The sequence below is a fragment of the Coloeus monedula genome (genome assembly GCF_965178545.1).
Source record: "Coloeus monedula genome assembly, chromosome: 4".
Taxonomy (NCBI): domain Eukaryota; kingdom Metazoa; phylum Chordata; class Aves; order Passeriformes; family Corvidae; genus Coloeus; species Coloeus monedula.
In genome coordinates, this window is record NC_138784.1 from 64,510,060 (window position 1) to 64,528,418 (window position 18,359).

Consider the following 18,359-nt stretch of genomic DNA (forward strand, 5'->3'; position numbering starts at 1 on the left):
GGGGAATGGTAAAGACTGGTGAGGAGTAATAGGTGGTGATAGATGATAAAATATTGGAGAATTGATATGGTTAAAAACCATCAGTATTTTTCAAGGACAGAGGCTAGTACTTATTTAGATCCTCATGCTGTTTATTGATATGAATGCTTGTGACAGGGTGCTTTTGAGTGTTTCAGGATGTTATGTTGGTTGAGACACAAGCACTGAAGCTGAAGAGCCACAAAGCTGTGACAAACAGTGACTGGTCCAGCCCCTCCTGTGGCCTTGAAAAAGTATGGCTTGTGTTCCATTTAGCTGCCTGATTGACCTGGAATAAAATCTCTTGCCTTTGGGGTGTTCTTTGTGGAAAAAGTCTCAACTTGCCTTCAGATAATCTCTTCTAGGTTTCCTAGGGTTGGTCCTGGGGACATTGTTACTTTGGTATCCATTCCTGTTACCATCAGAGCTGTTGGGTTTTGAAGCAAACCTGGTGTGTGTAAAGGAGACAAGGACAAGTATCTACTTCATCTCTATTTTGGATGGAGGACATGGTCTGTAGAAGTCTTCACTCAAATGTTGCACTGGCAGTGTCAGTGTCACATCCAGGATGTCAAAATTTGATTGACTTCAGAGACAGAGTTTGAGATAGACTGTCTAGGTAGAGTGGACTGAAGTGTGGTCACCTTTCCTGGATAAGACAGAGTGGCTCTTGAAGAGATGTTTACCTAAACCTACAGCGATTTTTTGTTTTAAATCAAGATTAAATGTGATGCTTTTAATACGCTTGTGCTGTCAGCATGCATAAAAAACCTTTTACTGAAGGAATAAGAGGAAAATAATGAATCCAATAATTTGGAAATCATGATTTTAAACAAGGGGTTCCCTGGTTTGCGTTTTATTTCTTTGTTTCTCCAAGTGCTTTGCTTCCATATGCTGTTTGGGTTTATATTGTGAGGACAGAAAATCATCTTGTTGCAAAAAATCTGAGGCTTATTTCTGTTTTGAATTATCAGCAATTGTTCTGGAATTGCTCTAACACTGCTAAGAAGCCCATTATTTGTAGTGTGAGCTAACGTTAATGTTAACCTTTTCTGGTTTTGCATCAAGGTGCTTCCTAGACTTGAGTCCAAAGCAGTCAACTTTCTAATTATGTGCTTTCATACTAATAGAAATTTTCATGTTCTTCACTCATAGTCTATAAAGAACTCTTGCAACTTCATTGTCCAGCATGTTTTCACTTCTTGTAATGTGTTCACAGTAGTCACTGCAATAATGTGGGTGTGCTGAGGAAACAGAATAGTTCAGAGATGGGAAGTTATAATCCCAATTCTTAAAGAGTATGCTGCAGGACTTTCTAAAATATTTCAGAACATACATTAGTAACCTACTAGCTAAAACTAGATTATGCTTTAGTAATTTAATGTTCTGCTTTGCTGGATTATTTCCTTGCTTGTCGCCAAACCACGGATCTACTTATTCTTCTCCAACCTTGTAAAACTGGCCGTAGGTATGTGGCTTAACTATTATGTGGAACATAAATTAACTGTAACTGTAATTGATAGTACTGTTAGTTTAGACTAGGATTGACATGCAGATGGTATAAAAATAGTTTCAGAAAAGAGGGAGAGGAAAGGAGACTTTTGAAGCATTCAGCCCACATTTTGATAGTGTCTGTGTAAAGCTATCTTTAGTTATTAGCAGCATGCGAGATGTGTCTGATTCTTATGTTTTTCTTAGGGAAAATATGGGTTTGGAAAGATGGGAAATGTTGGTCTTACTCTGACAATACCTAATTCTGGAGAATAAGCTGCTGGTTTGGGTTTTTTACCTGTTTCTGGTTTTAGTGTGATACTGAAGAAAGCAGCCTTAACAGGCTGCTTGCAGTATTATCATTTTGCCTTCTCTGCATGAGGATGTACCAGCATTGTCTTCATTGGCTGATACTTCTTGATGGGATAGAAATCTCTAATTAATGCAGTAACATGAATTCACCTCTTTACTGAGAAAATATCAGAGAGTTAAGATGATGTAAAATCATAAAATGTCCTGAGTTGGAAGGGACCCACAGGGATCGTTGAAGTCTAACTCCTGTACAGAACACACTATGCAATCTAGTACTGAAACAATGCTGTTTTCGGTTGTCTGGGTAATTTTGGAGGGCTTTTCTTTTACACGGTTCCCACAAGCTTCCTGGAACACAGTGGGGGTTTTTTGACTCATCACTGTCCTGCTATGAAATGCTGAAGACAGAGCTCCCAAGGGAGTGTAGTTATCAGGCTTGTATATTAATCACTTCAGCAGAGATTCCCTTGGAGCACCTAGAGCTTGAGGGTTAGTAGGTGTTGCCAGAAGAGAATGACAAGGCAATGAAAACTCCTCCTTCTATCAGTTCAGCCTGCAATCTCCTTTCAGGGCTTTGTTCAGAGAGATAGGTCCAGTGCAGGCTGCTAGCCTGTTATTTTGCAGCCAAAGCCATCTGTGAATGTTGAGATACAGTGAAGTTTTACAGATCCCAATCATTCTCCTTTCATTGTTTATGTTTCACTAGTGTTTGGGAAGGTTTTTTCCCTCCTTCATGAGGACTAGGAATTCTTGGAAACAATTGCTGTTTGAAAGGAATCAAAAGGGAAATATTGACATGGGTCACAAGTGTATGCTGTTTTACAAATACTCCTCAGACAAAGTGCTGTTCACTGTGTTCATTTATTCCTTGCTATTGCAACCAGGAGCTACACAGGCACTCCTGAATAGTCTGTTCTCCACCTGAGTTTACTACCATCAGCTGGTCTTGGTGTTTCTCAGAGACCTCACTGGTGAGAAAATGGTATCGGAAAATTCCAGTTGGATTTGCAAGGCCTTGAAGTTAAAATACTTCTGAAACCAAAGCAGTTTTAGGAAGTCAGAGCCCCATTTGAACACTGATACCAAAGTCTGCATTGAACTGTCTGTTGCCAAAGGCATCTCTGGCATTTCTTCATTCATAGGTACAGAATCTGAAACTTGTGTAATCTGAGTATAGATGACCAGAAGATAGTAATTTTGACATTTTTGTGGTAATTTGGTTCATACTGCTCCATACAGGTACTTTTTTCTCACAGTATAAGTACTAGGGAATGTATTCTGCCCTATTAATGTTTATCTAAATTATTTGAATGAGACCAGAGTTGCACATAATTCTTGTGGTTTTCTTCCCCTCCTATTAGTAAGAAAAATGCAATGTGCACTTTAAAATAGAAATAGCTGTCGTATTTAATGAAATGAGTGCATTAATACAACATTTTTAAGTGTTTCCTAGCATCTTCTTTTATGCTCTGATTTTTAAAGTAACTTTTATGGAAGCTTTTCTTTAATTGTTTGTTTCTTTGAATATTTCTTAATGTACTTAGGCAAATTTTGCAAACCAAAATATGTTCTGTGTGATTGGCACAATGTCGGGAGACCACTGGCAGAGCTGTGTAGAACTTCCTGAGCCCGGTTCTGTGGCCTGTTGTCACATGGCAAGTGGGTGTCATGGAATACTGTAGCAACTGGCATCTGACACTCTGGTATGTCCTGCTCCTCAGGAATGGTCAAAAAGGAGAGTCAAGAGAACATCCCTGTTTTATTATCTCTTGTTTTGCCAATTAGAAATGTCAGATAAGACTTAGGAGGCAGTTTGGGGACTGGAGATAACAGAAACTCTGGTGAAATATTTGTCATGTTCTCCTTGAAAAGAAGCCTGGAAAGGAGTCAAAGGAACTTTTGTATCTTAAATAAAGTTTATTCTTTTGAAGTGAGTTCTTTAAATTTCAATAAGCTATATAAATGCTTTCTTTAATCCACAAACAGCACTTCTATGATATTAGGCATTGTGTCTTTACAGGCTTTGGAAATGGTCAAATAAATAGATAAACTGACAATGAAAGTCAAAGATCTGTATTTCCTGAAATGATTGAACAAAGTTCTTCTTAATATGGTGGGATTACACAAGTTTGGTTTGAAAAGCTGGTTTGTCTTTTCATAAACACTCTGAAGTAGATTTGTAGTACAGATTGTAAAACCACTGTGGAAGTTGGAAGTATGTTTCTGAAACTTAAATTGTTTCAAAGACTCATCTCCCCACTGTCACATGTGGTGTTTGTCACCACCCCACAAACCACTTCTGTCACACAATGAATAAGCAGAATTAAAACTGAGCTTTTCTAATGAGTGGAACTAAAGGCCTTGTGAATGTAGTTCTTAAAGTATATATTTTATGGGTCATCATACTTACTCTTTGAACATTTTGTTCTTAAGAGAACATACCAGTGAAGATTTTTGTGGTACTGGAATAGTATTCCCACTGAATAGGTGAGTGTCACGGAAGCGCCCAGTGTTATCTGCAGAGGCACCAGGCTGGACCTCCCATGACCCTGCTGTTGGTGTCCCAGTATCTTCAGGGAAGCATTTTGGCAGTTTACTCACTTAACCCAAATGTGAGTGCTGCTTTGTACTGTAGACAGTTGTTTATTAAGAATTAGCATGAAACCCGGCTGAGACAGATCTTGCTGGCTGTCTTGTCAGCTTAGTGTAGTCTGAACAGAATTCCTTTCTCTTCTGCCCTGTCATTACCCCTGTTCTGCTATTGAGTACATTCTCCTCCTCTTGGTCACTCTGGGCTGTAACCTAGGAAGCACTGGATCCCTTGCATCCCACAGCAGGCTGTGAGCACACTGCAATAGCCTTCTGCAGGAATTTTCTATTGCGTGTAGGGCGGAATCCTCTGCTGAGTCTGGCACTTTTCCATTCCTGTGGTAGTCTGTTCAAAGCTCAGTTTTTAAAATTCTTTCCTTACTCTTTAGTCAATTCTTCCTCTTCCAAAGCATGAAATACATGTTATTCAACGTAGCTGATACTATAAATCACAAAGAATGCTCCTTACTTGTTTTAATTGCTCTCAGGACCGTACTTAGGTATCTTCTGTTACCCATGTCACAGAACAGCTGGTAAACACACATTAAAAGCATGGATCCTGAAGTATTTTGGAACAGATGTGTGCTAGAATCAACCTGTATTTAATTTCCAGGCTTTGCCTTGGAGCTGGGCTTTCTGGTCTGTTTAGCAGACTGTAGAGCAGGGGATAATGAATCATGTAGGGAGGAAGGCTATGATGGATTCTCATAACATTGCTTTCCAGAAAATGAAAGTTGGTGCTAGTCACTCGAGTCTTTTTGGCTTACAATTCGTCCAAATTGTATTGGTGGAAGTTTTTTCTTGCATGCCTTTAAAATGGGCTAAAGCAAAAAGGATCACCTTCTTAGGATGCTTTTTCATACCTAACCTGACTTCCTTGAGTGTGTCCTTTCTCAGGTAAAATAACTTTTGCTTCTAGTCATGGTTTGTAGATACAGTTTTTCACTAAACTTCTTTTAAGCAGAGTCATAACATTTGTAAGTTAGAGTAAGATAGAGGAAATACCCTTTAAAACTCACAGCCATGTTGGGACACTACACAAAATCATACTAGTGACTGTGCTTAGAAAGTATCATTATTGGTCTTTGCTTTTTTTTCATACCTTAATTGGAGGTTTCTGACCTATTTCTAACTGTTTCTCAGCCTTGCAGTTCATAGCTGATTTAGCCAAATTATGTGCATTCATCTGGCTTTTTCTAGACTCCTGATTGCGTTCAATTTTAGCACAAGTGATATTTTTTGGCTTAGGAAAGGTCAGTGTTATGTAGGACAATGTCTCCTATGTGCAGTGGTATTCTTTGTCTGTGCTGTGTGACAAACCAGGTTTCTCTGTCTGCTGTGCATAGAGGTTGTGCTGTGAATTTGTCTTTAGTGTTGCAAAGATGAGTGTAATCTGCAATGGGGGCTTCCAGGAACTGTTTGTGTCTTTTTAGGAATTGAATCTTCCTGTTCCTCACTGTAGCAATGCTTTCAGATTAAATATTTATAGTTTCATCACTGTGTGGTTGGAGACTTACTATCACACCTCCAGATATTTACTGTTTTTCGTCATTGACTAATACTGCAAGCTTCTCAAAAATTCATTTTAAGAAAAAAAAAGTTGCAGGCTAGTTCTGTTGTTCTTTTTAGTGTTCAGTGATTTAATCTGTGATGAAGTCCTTGTAGAAGACAAAAAAATTGAAAACTGGTACTACTTGATTTGCTTTGGTTTTGGTGTTGGCTTTTTTTTTTTCAAACCTGCCATTTGTTTTTGCCCTGCAAATGTCACTTTTCTGGTTTATTAGATGTGTATTATTCAATTAAATTAATGACATGTTTTATTCACTTTTGCGTAGGTAATTTGATTTTTTTTTTTTTTTTTTTTACGATAGCCATATAAATTTCATGAAAATGTTTTTTGCTATGTAAGAGAGATGCTAAGTTTTATGTGATTTTCTTCTTGGGGTTGAGTGTGGGACTAGGACAATTTTGGACCTAATATGCATATTTGGTCACCTCATTTGCATAGTAAATTAGGAGGAATTTTTGGAGGGCTTGAGTTGCCAAAACATATTTTTAATTGAAGTGTGCAGTGAGTGTCCCAAGTGTTTTCTTCTTGAATTCTTCTAAAGATACTAAAACTGGCTTTTCAAACAGATGATCATTTTTATGATACCCTTCTGCCTGTACATTGTTGCATAGTCAGTGACAAACAAGATTTACATTTTTAACTGACAAAAAACCTCTCCCATTGTCTCCCTTCCCCAAAAGAGCACAAATCGTGAATGTTTTGAGTCTTCACGTGTATAATGATGCATTGGATATAGAGGGAGGGAAACACGAAGAATGTCTTATCTTTCTGTCTGAGCAGAACACCCCTCACTGGAGATGCTAAACTTGCTTGAAGCTACTTTCAATCTTCGTCTTGATAGTTTTATGCACCACCACCATGTCCGTGTTGATAGAACGGCTGGGTTTGCAACCACCAGAGTTAAATTTCTGAGTTCTTTAATGTTCCTTTTTAAATCTGGATGTCTACACAGTCTAAAATAACAAGAACTGCTGGCTCCTCTTGTATTTATTTTTTTCAATGAGAACTTTTCCTCCTCAGTTTTAAGGTTGCAAATGCCTAACTTATTTGGGATGATAAAAGCTGTATTCCTCTTTTTATTTCCTAGGTCACTGGAAGGCAGGGGCTGGTTTTTATTATTAGAGGTTTTGACTTGCTCACATTTCTAAGATTTGAAAAAGATGGAGGGGGGAAAAATGACATATTGTTGTGAATACAGCAGACCTCCTGTCACTCATCTTAACTGTGAATAGCTTGTGCCTGAGAGATGGGGACATTCTTTCTTTGAGCTTGAAACTCAGCAGGAGTTGGGTGTTAGGAGTTGGCACCAGTTACATGTAAGATTTTGGTTTCTGTTCAGTTGTCAGTGCTGGAAGCCTTGTGCCTCAGAGCCAAGTGCCAGCTGTTTGTGAGCCAGCCCATGCTGTGCTCTTCCTCCAGGTATCCCGAGATGTTTCTGTTTCTCACAGGTATTGTTATGCAGTTCTTACTCCACAACAGGGCAATGTGTGATCTAAGTAAAATATGGCCATAGTCCATGCTGGTGCTGTAGTCTTTTCCAAAGTTCCATGTATCATGATGCATAGAGCTGGCATCAATTTGGGTATAAACTGTGCTAAAAGTACTGGATAATTAGATGTTTAAACTTCATTGTAGTGAGTAACGTAAAAGAGAAGAAATTTTTTTCCTAGTAATCATCAATGAAACGAATACCTTGTGATGTTTATCTTGAGGCTTGAAAATATAACATAAATCTTTTATTTCAGAGGTTAAGAAGATTATCAACAAAATACAGAACAGAGAAGATCTACCCAACAGCCACTGGAGAAAAAGAAGAAAATGTTAAAAAGAATAGATACAAGGATATATTGCCATGTAAGTCTGATTTACATGTTAATAGAAGACAAAGGAAAGGGCTTGTTATTTTCCATGCATTTTGAATTTTACTTTTTAGTTATTACTGAAAGGCAAAATTGGAGATAATTTGCTGAAAGATGATGTTCTTAAAATTTTTATTTTTAACTTGGAAGGCAAAGTGACTGAATATTCTTATATTTTATCAGGAGAGGTATCACCTGAAGGTAAATATGTTGTGGTTCTGAAGCAGTATCAAGCCAACACTTTCATTTTAGCTCAGAATAGTTGAGAACTTTACTAGATGCTTAAATGTATGTTTTCCTTAGGAGCATGTTATTCTTGGTAGAAAACAAATGTCAGCATAAACTCTAGGTGAAATTTTAAGGAGGCTTAGGGAACCTGGTTTAAAGTAAAATAGATATTTTTTTGCCTATTTGTATCTTGAAAATCGTTTTGGAGAACTTTCAGTGCTGGATTACCTTTGGTTTCTATTTTGCTAGAGTCCAAATGAAATTCTTTTTAATGTGTGGACACAGAAAGCAAGACTCAGAGCACAATTTAGATTTTAAACCCACCAACATGTGGATACAACAGATCAGTGATCTGAAATTACAAGACTGTCTGTTACACACTCACTTTGTGTAGCTCCTGAGGCCACTTATTTCAGAAGCTCTCACTGTGCTTCTTGATCTGAAGAGCTGACAATGAGATTAAAGGGTAGTCTTCTGACAAATGCCACTTCTCTTATCCCAGAAGGTCAGCAACAGGTACATTTTACTCTGCTTATTAGTTGGGAGGAAATGTTTGATAGTGAAAGAGAGTGAAAAAGAGTGAAAAAGAGAGAGGAAGTTGTTATTGTCATCTGATTAACAGTGTCCTGGCATTTTGGTAGATCATGAACAAAATAGCAAGATCTTGGTAGCACGCGGGCTGAGTGGGTGAGACAGTAGCACTGCAGCAGTGAATGGTTGCAACTATAGCAGTAGATGAGCATATCTGTCATCTGCATGGAAATAAGAGCTGAGTCACTGGGATCTGGAAGGGAACGAAGCTCACAGTGGGGAAATGAGCGAACTTCAAAGCCGAGATGGAGGAAAATTGAAGGTATATTTTCAGTTCAAGTGAATGTCTCAAACATCCAAAGGCTCTGGCAATGAAGGGATGGGAGACCAGCTTGAAATGAAAAGAAGCAGGAGAAAGGCAAAGTATCATTGCCTATCTCTTGTAAATCCAGGAAAGAATGTACATTTGTAACTTAATCAGAGATTAGTGCTGTATTTATCAGAAATTGTTACTGCTCCCAGAGAGATCAGTACCTCAGCACTAACTCAACACTGGCTTCAGAGTAGAAGATGCATGTTCCCATTGCAGTTTACTAAGCCATCCTAAATGGTAGTTAAATGCAACATGGTGTTAACTGGTCACCTGAAGAACTGATCAGTTTTTGTGAACTGAGCCTTTAAGTTGTATAACAATATCCAAGCACTTAGAAGCTGGGAACAGCAGTGGATATTTTTGGGGGAATTCTACTCCAGACCTTAAACTCTGTAGCAGATGAGCTGTGGCACACAGAGACAGGATGGCAATGTTGACATTTGGAAGCTGCTCTAGAATTTTGGATCTAATGTGCTGGGAATATAAGATCCCTCATTAGCCTTCTCGTTTAATTAGTCTGTTCTGCCACTTAAAAGCAGTTTTTAGTATAAAGTCTTATGACACCATTGCATGCTTAGAGAGTGTTCTTGCTTTTACAATCTATGTATCAGAGTGTAACACAGTGCAATGTGTTTTAAGGCTTTTTCTAGGCCTGTATATGAGTATGCTGTCTTTAGATTTGTGATCTAAAAGTATTGTAATTTACACTTGTGCTTTTTTAAGAAGCATTATGTGGTAACACAAATTTTTTTTTGCATGTTATGAGGACTGGCAGAAAAATTTCACCAATTTGCAAACTTTTTGGAAGAACTTTCTGAATAGAAATAACTTAGCATTTACTTCTTGTGGGCATGGTTCCCTGTTTTATTATCGGTGATGTTTTGACAAAACAAAAAACCCGACTAACCATATTTGTTCTTTTGAAATATATTTGTTCTTTGTCATTTTCTTGAATTTAGGTCTAATCAAAGGCTTAGCAGCTGTTCTGTGGTTGAAGAATTGACCCTGGGAGCAGAAAGTAACAAATTGCTCGAGAAGCTGCTGTTTCTACAGATAATTCTGTTGCCCCATTTAAAGATAATTTCTTTTCTGATACGGATTTTCAACTAAAAGAGCCTCTATTGCAGAATAGCTTTAACAATTTTTATATGATAGCTAATAAGTTTTCTTATTAACAAGAGCTGGAAGGACTGGCAAACCTGCCAACCACCTACACTATTTTAGTAACAGTCAAGTTGTTGTTGTATTAAAGAAGCAGGTTTTTTTTTAATGCTAAAAAGAATACCAAAATGTTTAGTTTATTCTGTCAACAAGTAATAAAGCTATTTTTATATTACTGAGGATTTTAGTCTCCAAAGATCTGCTGTTTTTATTAGAAGCTTTCTCTGAGACAGTCAGTAACGTTTGAGGCAGAAACTTGACATGTCCAAAACCCCCTAAATGAAGGAATCTGCTGCTTTCTAGTTCAGAAGTGCTGCAGCAATGAGCCTAGCCCAGTGTTTAGGGGATAGGGGTCAGTCTGTGCCTGAGCAATAAACCCTGGTACCTGTTTCCTGTTGCAATATCTGATGGAGTGCTCCTTGGCAGAGACTTTGAGAGCTCCCAGCTGCTTTAACTGTGCACTGGTGTTTTATGCTTTCTGCTTTCCCTAAGTGTGCCTTAATTCTGACCACCATGATCTGTGTTAATGTTGTATAACTGCAGTTTTGATGGCTTCTGGTTAATTGCATTTTGCGTCTTTGTAATGAATTGCTCTTGGAACTCCAGGAGGTGGTATCCTGTGAACTTGAGCATCCGAAGCACATAAGCAGTAGGAGCTACTCTGCTTTTCTCTACCTGACTTGGTTTACCCACAAATCAAATGTACTGACTTGCTTGTGTGACCTATCTTTGGGAAATGTTCTTTAATGTACTATATAAATTATATTTACTGTTATATACATATTTACATGTGTTGTAATCCTTTTTCAAATAAATTTTTTTTTTTTTTAGTTGATCACAGCCGAGTTAAACTGACCTTAAAAACTCCCCCACAAGATTCAGACTACATCAATGCAAACTTTATTAAGGTATGTGGTACAAGTTTAAAACAGTTCTTCAGTTCTTTTTAAGCTTTTATTTCATGTCAGGGCAGTTTTAATATTATAGTCTAACATAAGACTTGAAAGCTGTGAGGGAAGATATGCTTTTATTATGACTTGAATAAATTTGCAAACATGATGCCATTTATAACACAATCTTTAAAGCTTTGATTTTACTTCTAAGTGGAAATATAATATAAAATACTTCATTTTAAAGTGGCAGGCGAGCAAATCGGAGCTTTATACCATAGGAAAATTCAGATGCAGTTGTTTTAAAAGGTGATGTTTTTAGGGACCATAAATGAGGTGTTTGACAAATTGTGTATGTTACTACACATTTTGCTCTGTTCATGGAAGAAGCATGGCAATGGAATTATATCTAACATTCTTAAAGAGAAGCCAGAATTCGACTAAAAGCCTGTTACAGTTTTGTTTCAAAGTATTTAGGTCTTGAGCTGTCTTTGTAGCTTTACTCTGATGCTGCTTCTACACAGTATTTATTTTTCAGAAACAGGTATTCCTGTAAATCTTCCTGCGTGAACATTTAGCTTGAAAAGCTGAATATTGAAGTACTGAACATTTATATAAAACAACTTTTTAAAGTCTGTGTTTTTGAAATGTATTACAGGGAGGGAGGAACTTAAAATTTGTTCAAGAGAATGCCCTTTTGCAGAAAGATTTTTAATTTTTCATCACTGAACGTTAGAGTAACAAAGAAAATGCAGACTTAAAGAGAATCTTCAGAATCTGAACATACAGAAACTTATTTCCTGTGACAGTTTCTGGCAGTGCTGTAGCTGTTGTAATCTTGGGCTCCCCTGAGATCACCAGCAGAATTCCCACTAATGTAATTAGGACTCGTTTCGTATTCACCCCTCCTGTTGTAGATGAAAAAAAAGAAATTCTAATTTTACACGATTATAACCCCAAACCTTTTTTTATTCAGTGCAGATAAATGTTCTTTATAAACATTAATGGTTCCTTTCTGCAATGCCAGGGAGTACACGGGCCAAAAGCATATGTTGCTACCCAGGGACCGCTGGCCAATACAGTCATAGACTTCTGGAGGATGATATGGGAATATAACGTTGCTGTAAGTACCTATAGAAAAATTCAGTGTTACCTTATTTCATGGCACTATGACTGTGTATTTTTTGCCTGAGCTGGCTATTATTATCAAAATATTGATAGTGATTTAGATTATTTTCTTCCTAGGTCTTGCTTTTTGTAGTTAAATAGCATTAATATTATTTATTCATTTTAATAATGTTAATTCAAAGTAATAATTTTATTGAATGAATGTTAAGTCCTTCATATTTATGAATAGGTTCTTGCTTGGTTACATTTGTCCTGTAGGAGACCTTACAATTCTGACTTAATGTGGACTGACCTAATCAAATACAGAAGCAGCATGTGAAACAAGAAAAAAACCTCAAACCACCTACCTTTTTTATGCTAATTTTGGGTTACTTATTGGTTTTAATATTCTACATCTGTTTAAACAGCTTTTGTCAGGAAGTAACGCTTAAATACTTGTGGAAATTGGATATGTTTGGCAAATTATTAGTGAAATTTTTTTGGGGGGGGTGGTTTGACTCTTGAATCATGATTACTTACAGTAACAAATATCTCACCCATTGGTGCATTTTTATTGTGCTACTCGTGCTTTCTGAAATAGTTGCACCTAAGAAATTTGATTGATGGTTGGGTTTTGGGGGAGGGGGGTTGTTAATATTTTATGCACTCTATGTCACTTTAAGCAAATATAGCTATGTTTCTTCCAGCTGGCAAATGGTTCTCTATTTTTATGAGTTAAGAATTTACAGTCAGACTGAATAAATAAGGTATTTATACAGGATTACAGTGAATTTGAATTAAGCAGCCTTAAAGTGTTGTATTAGTGATGTAGATTTTGTGAAGGATAAAACTCGTTTACAGTTTTAGAATTAAAAGAGCGTGTGTATGTAGGAAAGAAAATATTATTAATAATTAGTCTCTTCCATAGTAACCACTTAAAGTATATCATTATCTGCCTGATAAAGCATGTGGTGAAGTGTAGGTGTAAGTTACATATCTAAAAACATCTAACTTGGAGCATCATTTTTTTCTTTTCAGATAATTGTAATGGCCTGTCGAGAATTTGAAATGGGAAGGGTATGTGTCCTAAATACAAGAATAAATGAGCTTTGTCCATATGGGGCAATAGCTGTGAAGCTTCGTATGCCAAATCCATAACTGTAATAATAATATGCCCGATGAAGTGAGAATGCATATCCTTACATTTCTGTACATAGGAAATAGTGCATGAGACTGCATTTTTTTGCCCCTTTTGTAGGGTTACATGATTATTTAGGTGTCATCTTAGTGGAATATGTGTTTGTGTACAGAACTGTACCAAAGGTTTGTTTTTAACCATATCACTGTGGAAAAAGAGTGTCTTGCTCTTCGTGGGATGTACGCCAACTATGAAAATCCTGAGTCCTTCAGAATTTCCTGTCAATTGATACAGCTGCAAAAACAATTTTTTAAAAAATCTCTCTTCTTTATTCTTATGACCTTAGAAGGAAATCCAGAACTGTGAATTTCCAGCTTTCACAAAAACTAAGCTTTCATTGCTCCCCTCTGTATGATGATTATGCATATGTACAGGCAGACATGAAGTCCACATCCTAATTTACAAAGTGTCTTTTGCCTGTATGTATGTTGGTTGTTTTCAGTCTTGGTTTTGTTTTTCTTTTGTTATCCAAGAGAAAAATTATTTTACTCTCTTAAAAGAAGTCCAGAATAAGGCATTCAGGGTTGTGATTTTGTCTGCTCTCCTTCTATTAATCATCTTTCAGTACCATGCATGAATTAAATTAGGAATCTTTATTTTAACAGAAAAAATGTGAACGTTACTGGCCTCTGTATGGAGAAGCAGCTGTAACTTTTGGGCCATTTCGTGTTTCTTGTGTAAGTATAAAGCTTTATAAATTAATTTTCAAGTATTTAGTGGGTTTGTAACTTAAATGTTCAACAAACTGTTTGTAGTGGGCTTTTTAATTGTTCAGTACTAAATTTTACACAAGGACTCTCAAAGGAATGTGCATATCTAACCAGTGTGGTTTTTTGAATCCTCCACGATTGTTTTGTTTTTTTAAAGAAGGGAACCTGTGTCCCTTGGTCTTGTATCTTTTTATGTATTATTTCTTGAGCTTTATATGACGTAGTCTTGAATGTCTGTACTATACTCAAGAAATTAAAGTCTTGTGCAGTTGTTTTTTCTGTTATGTCTTGTGCATTCTGAATGCAATGAAAGTAACACTGGAATAGGTTATTTTTATTAATTAGCATGAAGTGTTTTTAGGTGTTCAGAAAGAGCTAACATGCCTGCTTATTCAGCTTTAATACTACTTTGAAATAGTCTAACAAGAATTAAGTACACTTCATCTTGTCAGGAAAAGATATACTAGCAAATTTTCATCTATAAAGATTCTGAGTAACCTTTTCATACTGTAAGTTGAAAATACCTCCTCCTCGTGATATTGGTGAAAGGGTTTTGTGTGTTTGTTGTAATTGACTTCTTAGCTACAGCTGAGAATGTATTCCCTTTAGATACCCTGGTGTATGTGGGCTGCATTGCTTTAAAACCTGCAAAGTGTTGCAGTTGTTGATGGGAAACAGTAAATTCCCAGTAGGAGATAGAAACACATTAAAGCATATATGCAGTCTCCTAAATTCTCTGTGGGAAACTGTAATGCCAAGCTTTTAAAGGCATCTTCAAATTCTGATATTAATGATACTTAAAGTACAATAATATTGTTTGATGTCTGCAGTATAAATTTTCCTTGGTATTCCAAAGGAAGACTTGAAAATTCTGTGAGCTAGAAGCTAGGTTTTTTGGCCACAACCAAGATAATCAGTGGTTCTTTCAGATGCACCCTTAATTGAAAAAAATGGAAAAGGAAAATAAAGGAGAGATCACAGGACAGAGTGGTAAGAGGCTGAAGTTTATACAGCAAAAGTGTTATAGAGGGATGGCTGTGAAAGGCAATCTGTAAATTAAAATTAAGGAGAAATAAAGCAAAATAGGTACTTAGAAATATTCTTACATGGTTTATGGATGACTTTGGAGCACACAAGACATTAATTTCAAAACTCACATTTTAAAGTAGAATTAAGACGTTTTGCACATCTTGTGAAGCAAGCTAATTTGCTGGTGTGGTGATCAGTGTTTTGATTGCCTCTCTCTTGAGGAAATCATAAATACAAAACCGGTGAATTAAAAAAAGACACCTGAGCTTAAAGTTTAAAGCTTAAAGTTTTAGTTATATCCTGTGTGTTGCATATTGATTTTTAATTTTTTTTCCCAATGTATTACTGTTTTCTCATGCTTAGGAAGCTGAGCAAGCAAGAACAGATTACTTCATTAGAACATTACTACTTGAATTTCAAAATGTAAGTACACAGTCACTTCTGGTCTCATCTTCAATGGCTGCTCAAAGGTCTTTAAAATGATACAGTGTCAGAAACTCAAGAAAATATCTTCACTTTTTTAGGTGCTGATTATGTATGTAAATGATAAAATATGACAAATGAGAAAGTTGTATTAAAATCTTAGTATATAAAGGAGGAATAGCAAAACCCTTTGCCTTTTATCTATGTTCTTGTTTACCCAAATGCCTTAAGCTTTTCTTATAAACTTACACTGAAATGCCAGATGTCAAATGTCAGACCTCATTTGAATGAAGAGCAGCTACCACTAAATACAAACTGGAGAGCCCTCCTGCAAAAACATGAAGCACGACAGTCTATTTTACAGAATACCTGTCATTTTAATTGGCAACCTGCATTAATAAATGATTTATTACAGGTTAGTCTCATTTGTGGTTATGTTTTCTTTAGCAAAGCTTTGTTCCAGTTCAACAACAGATATCACAACAGTTATGAAAACTGCTTAATCATGAGGGGAGTAACCTTGGGGAATAATTTTTGTCTGCAGTATTTTGCTAGGAATGCATGAACTTAATCAGTTTGTTTCTGTTAGTGTGTCCTGAATGCTCATAGCTGACTGGGCTGGGAGACTGTTCAGATAACAGAAATTCTGTGTAGTAACCAGGGTTTGTGACATTTTTTTTGACATGGTGTACTTCAAAACAGAACAGGATACCAAAAACCCCAAACCAGAAGCTGCCTTCCTTTTCTACCTCAGTGTTGTATGAACTAGATACACCAGAAGCTAACTGATGTGTATTGTGCTTGCCTATCCTATAGATGAAAATGCCATTTGGCTATTGACTTTGGGGGGTTCTGTCCCGATTAGATGCCTCTGTACTGCTTAAAAACTGAGCAGCAACAAAAACCTACAGTTTGTGCTGAACTTTTGATCTTAGCAAGGAAACAGAAGTTTGTTCCTATGACAAACAATTTAACTGAAAGGGTTAACAAGATGTGTTGATATTTAAAATGTGCATCTGATAAAGTGGCTTTTCTTCAGATTTAAGTAGCAGATTTGCTTGAGGATTCCTGTAAAATTAATTACAGACTTTCAGCTTGCTTTGAAGAATTCTAAGTGTAGCCTTGCACTGGGGAGGAAAAAGTGTATTTGTGGTATAAAGTAATATCTTTTAAAGTTTGCTTTCAGGCTTTCCAGAATAATTATGTTCTGTCACTTCTGTAGCATTTGCAGTGGATTATCATACAAAAAAGAACTATGCAAAAGAATTAAAAATTTCCGTAAATCTACAAAGTTATTTTAATTTGTAGAAGGAAAACCAGTTTGACTGAAACTTGATTATTTTCAAGAAAGAGCTTTGGGTTTTTAGCTTTATAATTGACAGTAGAAAAAAGAACTATAAAGGCTCTTTTAAATTTTTGATTTTCATGTAAGAAAGCAAATCCTTTTTTCCCCCTGACCATTCTGCTAATGTGAAAAATCACTGGTCTTTTTAAAAGTTGTTAAGTGAAATTTCTTGGTGGACCTTAATAGCCAGCTGTAACTCTTCCTTTTTACTGATGACCTTGGTTTTACATAATCATCTAGATTTTAAAATTTGTGCTTTCTTAGGCTGTGTTTTCTCTTGTTTTAGCTAGCTATGGTGTTTCCACAGAGCTGGGAAAAGTCAAGCATCAAAAATAGATCACTTTCCATGCTCAAGAGGCCTGCTATGTTGCTTCTCACGTAACTAAACAGAAGGTAGTGTAGGTCTTGAAACCCATAGACTGTAATGTGGATTGAAAACTTCATGCTCTCCAGTACATTACTTGGAGGGGTATACTGGAACCCAGGGGTGTGACACCAGCATGGAAAGGTGCAGTAGAGCTAGCTCCTGGTTCTGCTGGTAGCTGAAGATGCTTTGGATAATGACAAAAGAGAGGATTTTCAGGGATTCAGGTAGCTGAGTAACTAAGCTGTTCTAAAGCCTGCTTCTTACCTTGCCTTTAGTCCTATTGTAGCTCCTGTTACTAGAATAAAAGTGTACCTTTTGTTGCAAGTGTGAGCTGTATTTAGATAAGGTCTCGATTATTTCTGTTGTTTTCTTAGTTCCCTCTGTGAGCCTGTGCACATACTTTATTTTGTAATGTGACAACACCTTCGCCCCCATTTTTTTTCCCTCAATTTAAGTTACTGAAGTACAAATAGAAAAAGAAAGATCACATGAAAGATTCTTTCTCCCTTTCTAAGTTGTAGCTGTAAGGGCATGGAATCTTTTCATATGGTGCAGCCTTGTGGGTCCTTTAACCCATATAGTAATGAGGGGCTTCTGAACTGTCCCATAGGGCATCTTCTTATGCATTAGCAGCACTTCAAATATGACTTCAGAATTTCTCTTCTATTTTTTGATGTGGTATAAGCTGTAAGGTTTTTTATTCCAGTAAATGACTTTGCTTGTCAAAGTGAAGGTTCATAGCACTACTTCTTTGGTACAAATTCAAATATGTGTTATCATTAACACCTTTCTCCTTGCTTCTCCCTTAGGAGACTCGTAGTGTCTATCAATTTCATTATGTTAACTGGCCTGACCACGATGTCCCTTCGTCTTTTGATTCTATTCTGGATATGATCAGCTTGATGAGAGAATACCAGGAACATGAAGATGTTCCTATTTGCATACACTGCAGGTATAAAATATATTTATCTTTTAATTTTTAAACATTTTCATTTTTTGAAGTCTAGACTTTTGTTATGAGGTGCACTAGTTTTGATTCTAAATCAGAATTTATTTATTTTAGTAAAAAAAAATTCTCATGTCAAAACTTAATTCAAAATTGTACAGGATTCATTTTCTTAAAACTGATGCCACAGTGAAATTTTGCTTCTACTTCAG

At 36.5% G+C, this 18,359-nt stretch overlaps 1 protein-coding gene across 2 annotated transcripts in view; it reads left to right on the forward strand.

Annotated features, from left to right (window-relative positions):
* Window positions 1–18,359, forward strand: part of PTPN12 (protein tyrosine phosphatase non-receptor type 12) — a 70,564-nt gene that overhangs the window by 24,508 nt on the left and 27,697 nt on the right. For both annotated transcript variants that reach the window (XM_082279545.1, XM_082279546.1), the window contains exons 2-8: window positions 7,726–7,834; window positions 10,964–11,040; window positions 12,050–12,145; window positions 13,168–13,206; window positions 13,933–14,004; window positions 15,430–15,489; window positions 18,011–18,153. In XM_082279545.1, the coding sequence (XP_082135671.1) occupies window positions 7,726–7,834; window positions 10,964–11,040; window positions 12,050–12,145; window positions 13,168–13,206; window positions 13,933–14,004; window positions 15,430–15,489; window positions 18,011–18,153 (596 nt within the window). The remainder of the gene's footprint in view (window positions 1–7,725; window positions 7,835–10,963; window positions 11,041–12,049; window positions 12,146–13,167; window positions 13,207–13,932; window positions 14,005–15,429; window positions 15,490–18,010; window positions 18,154–18,359) is intronic.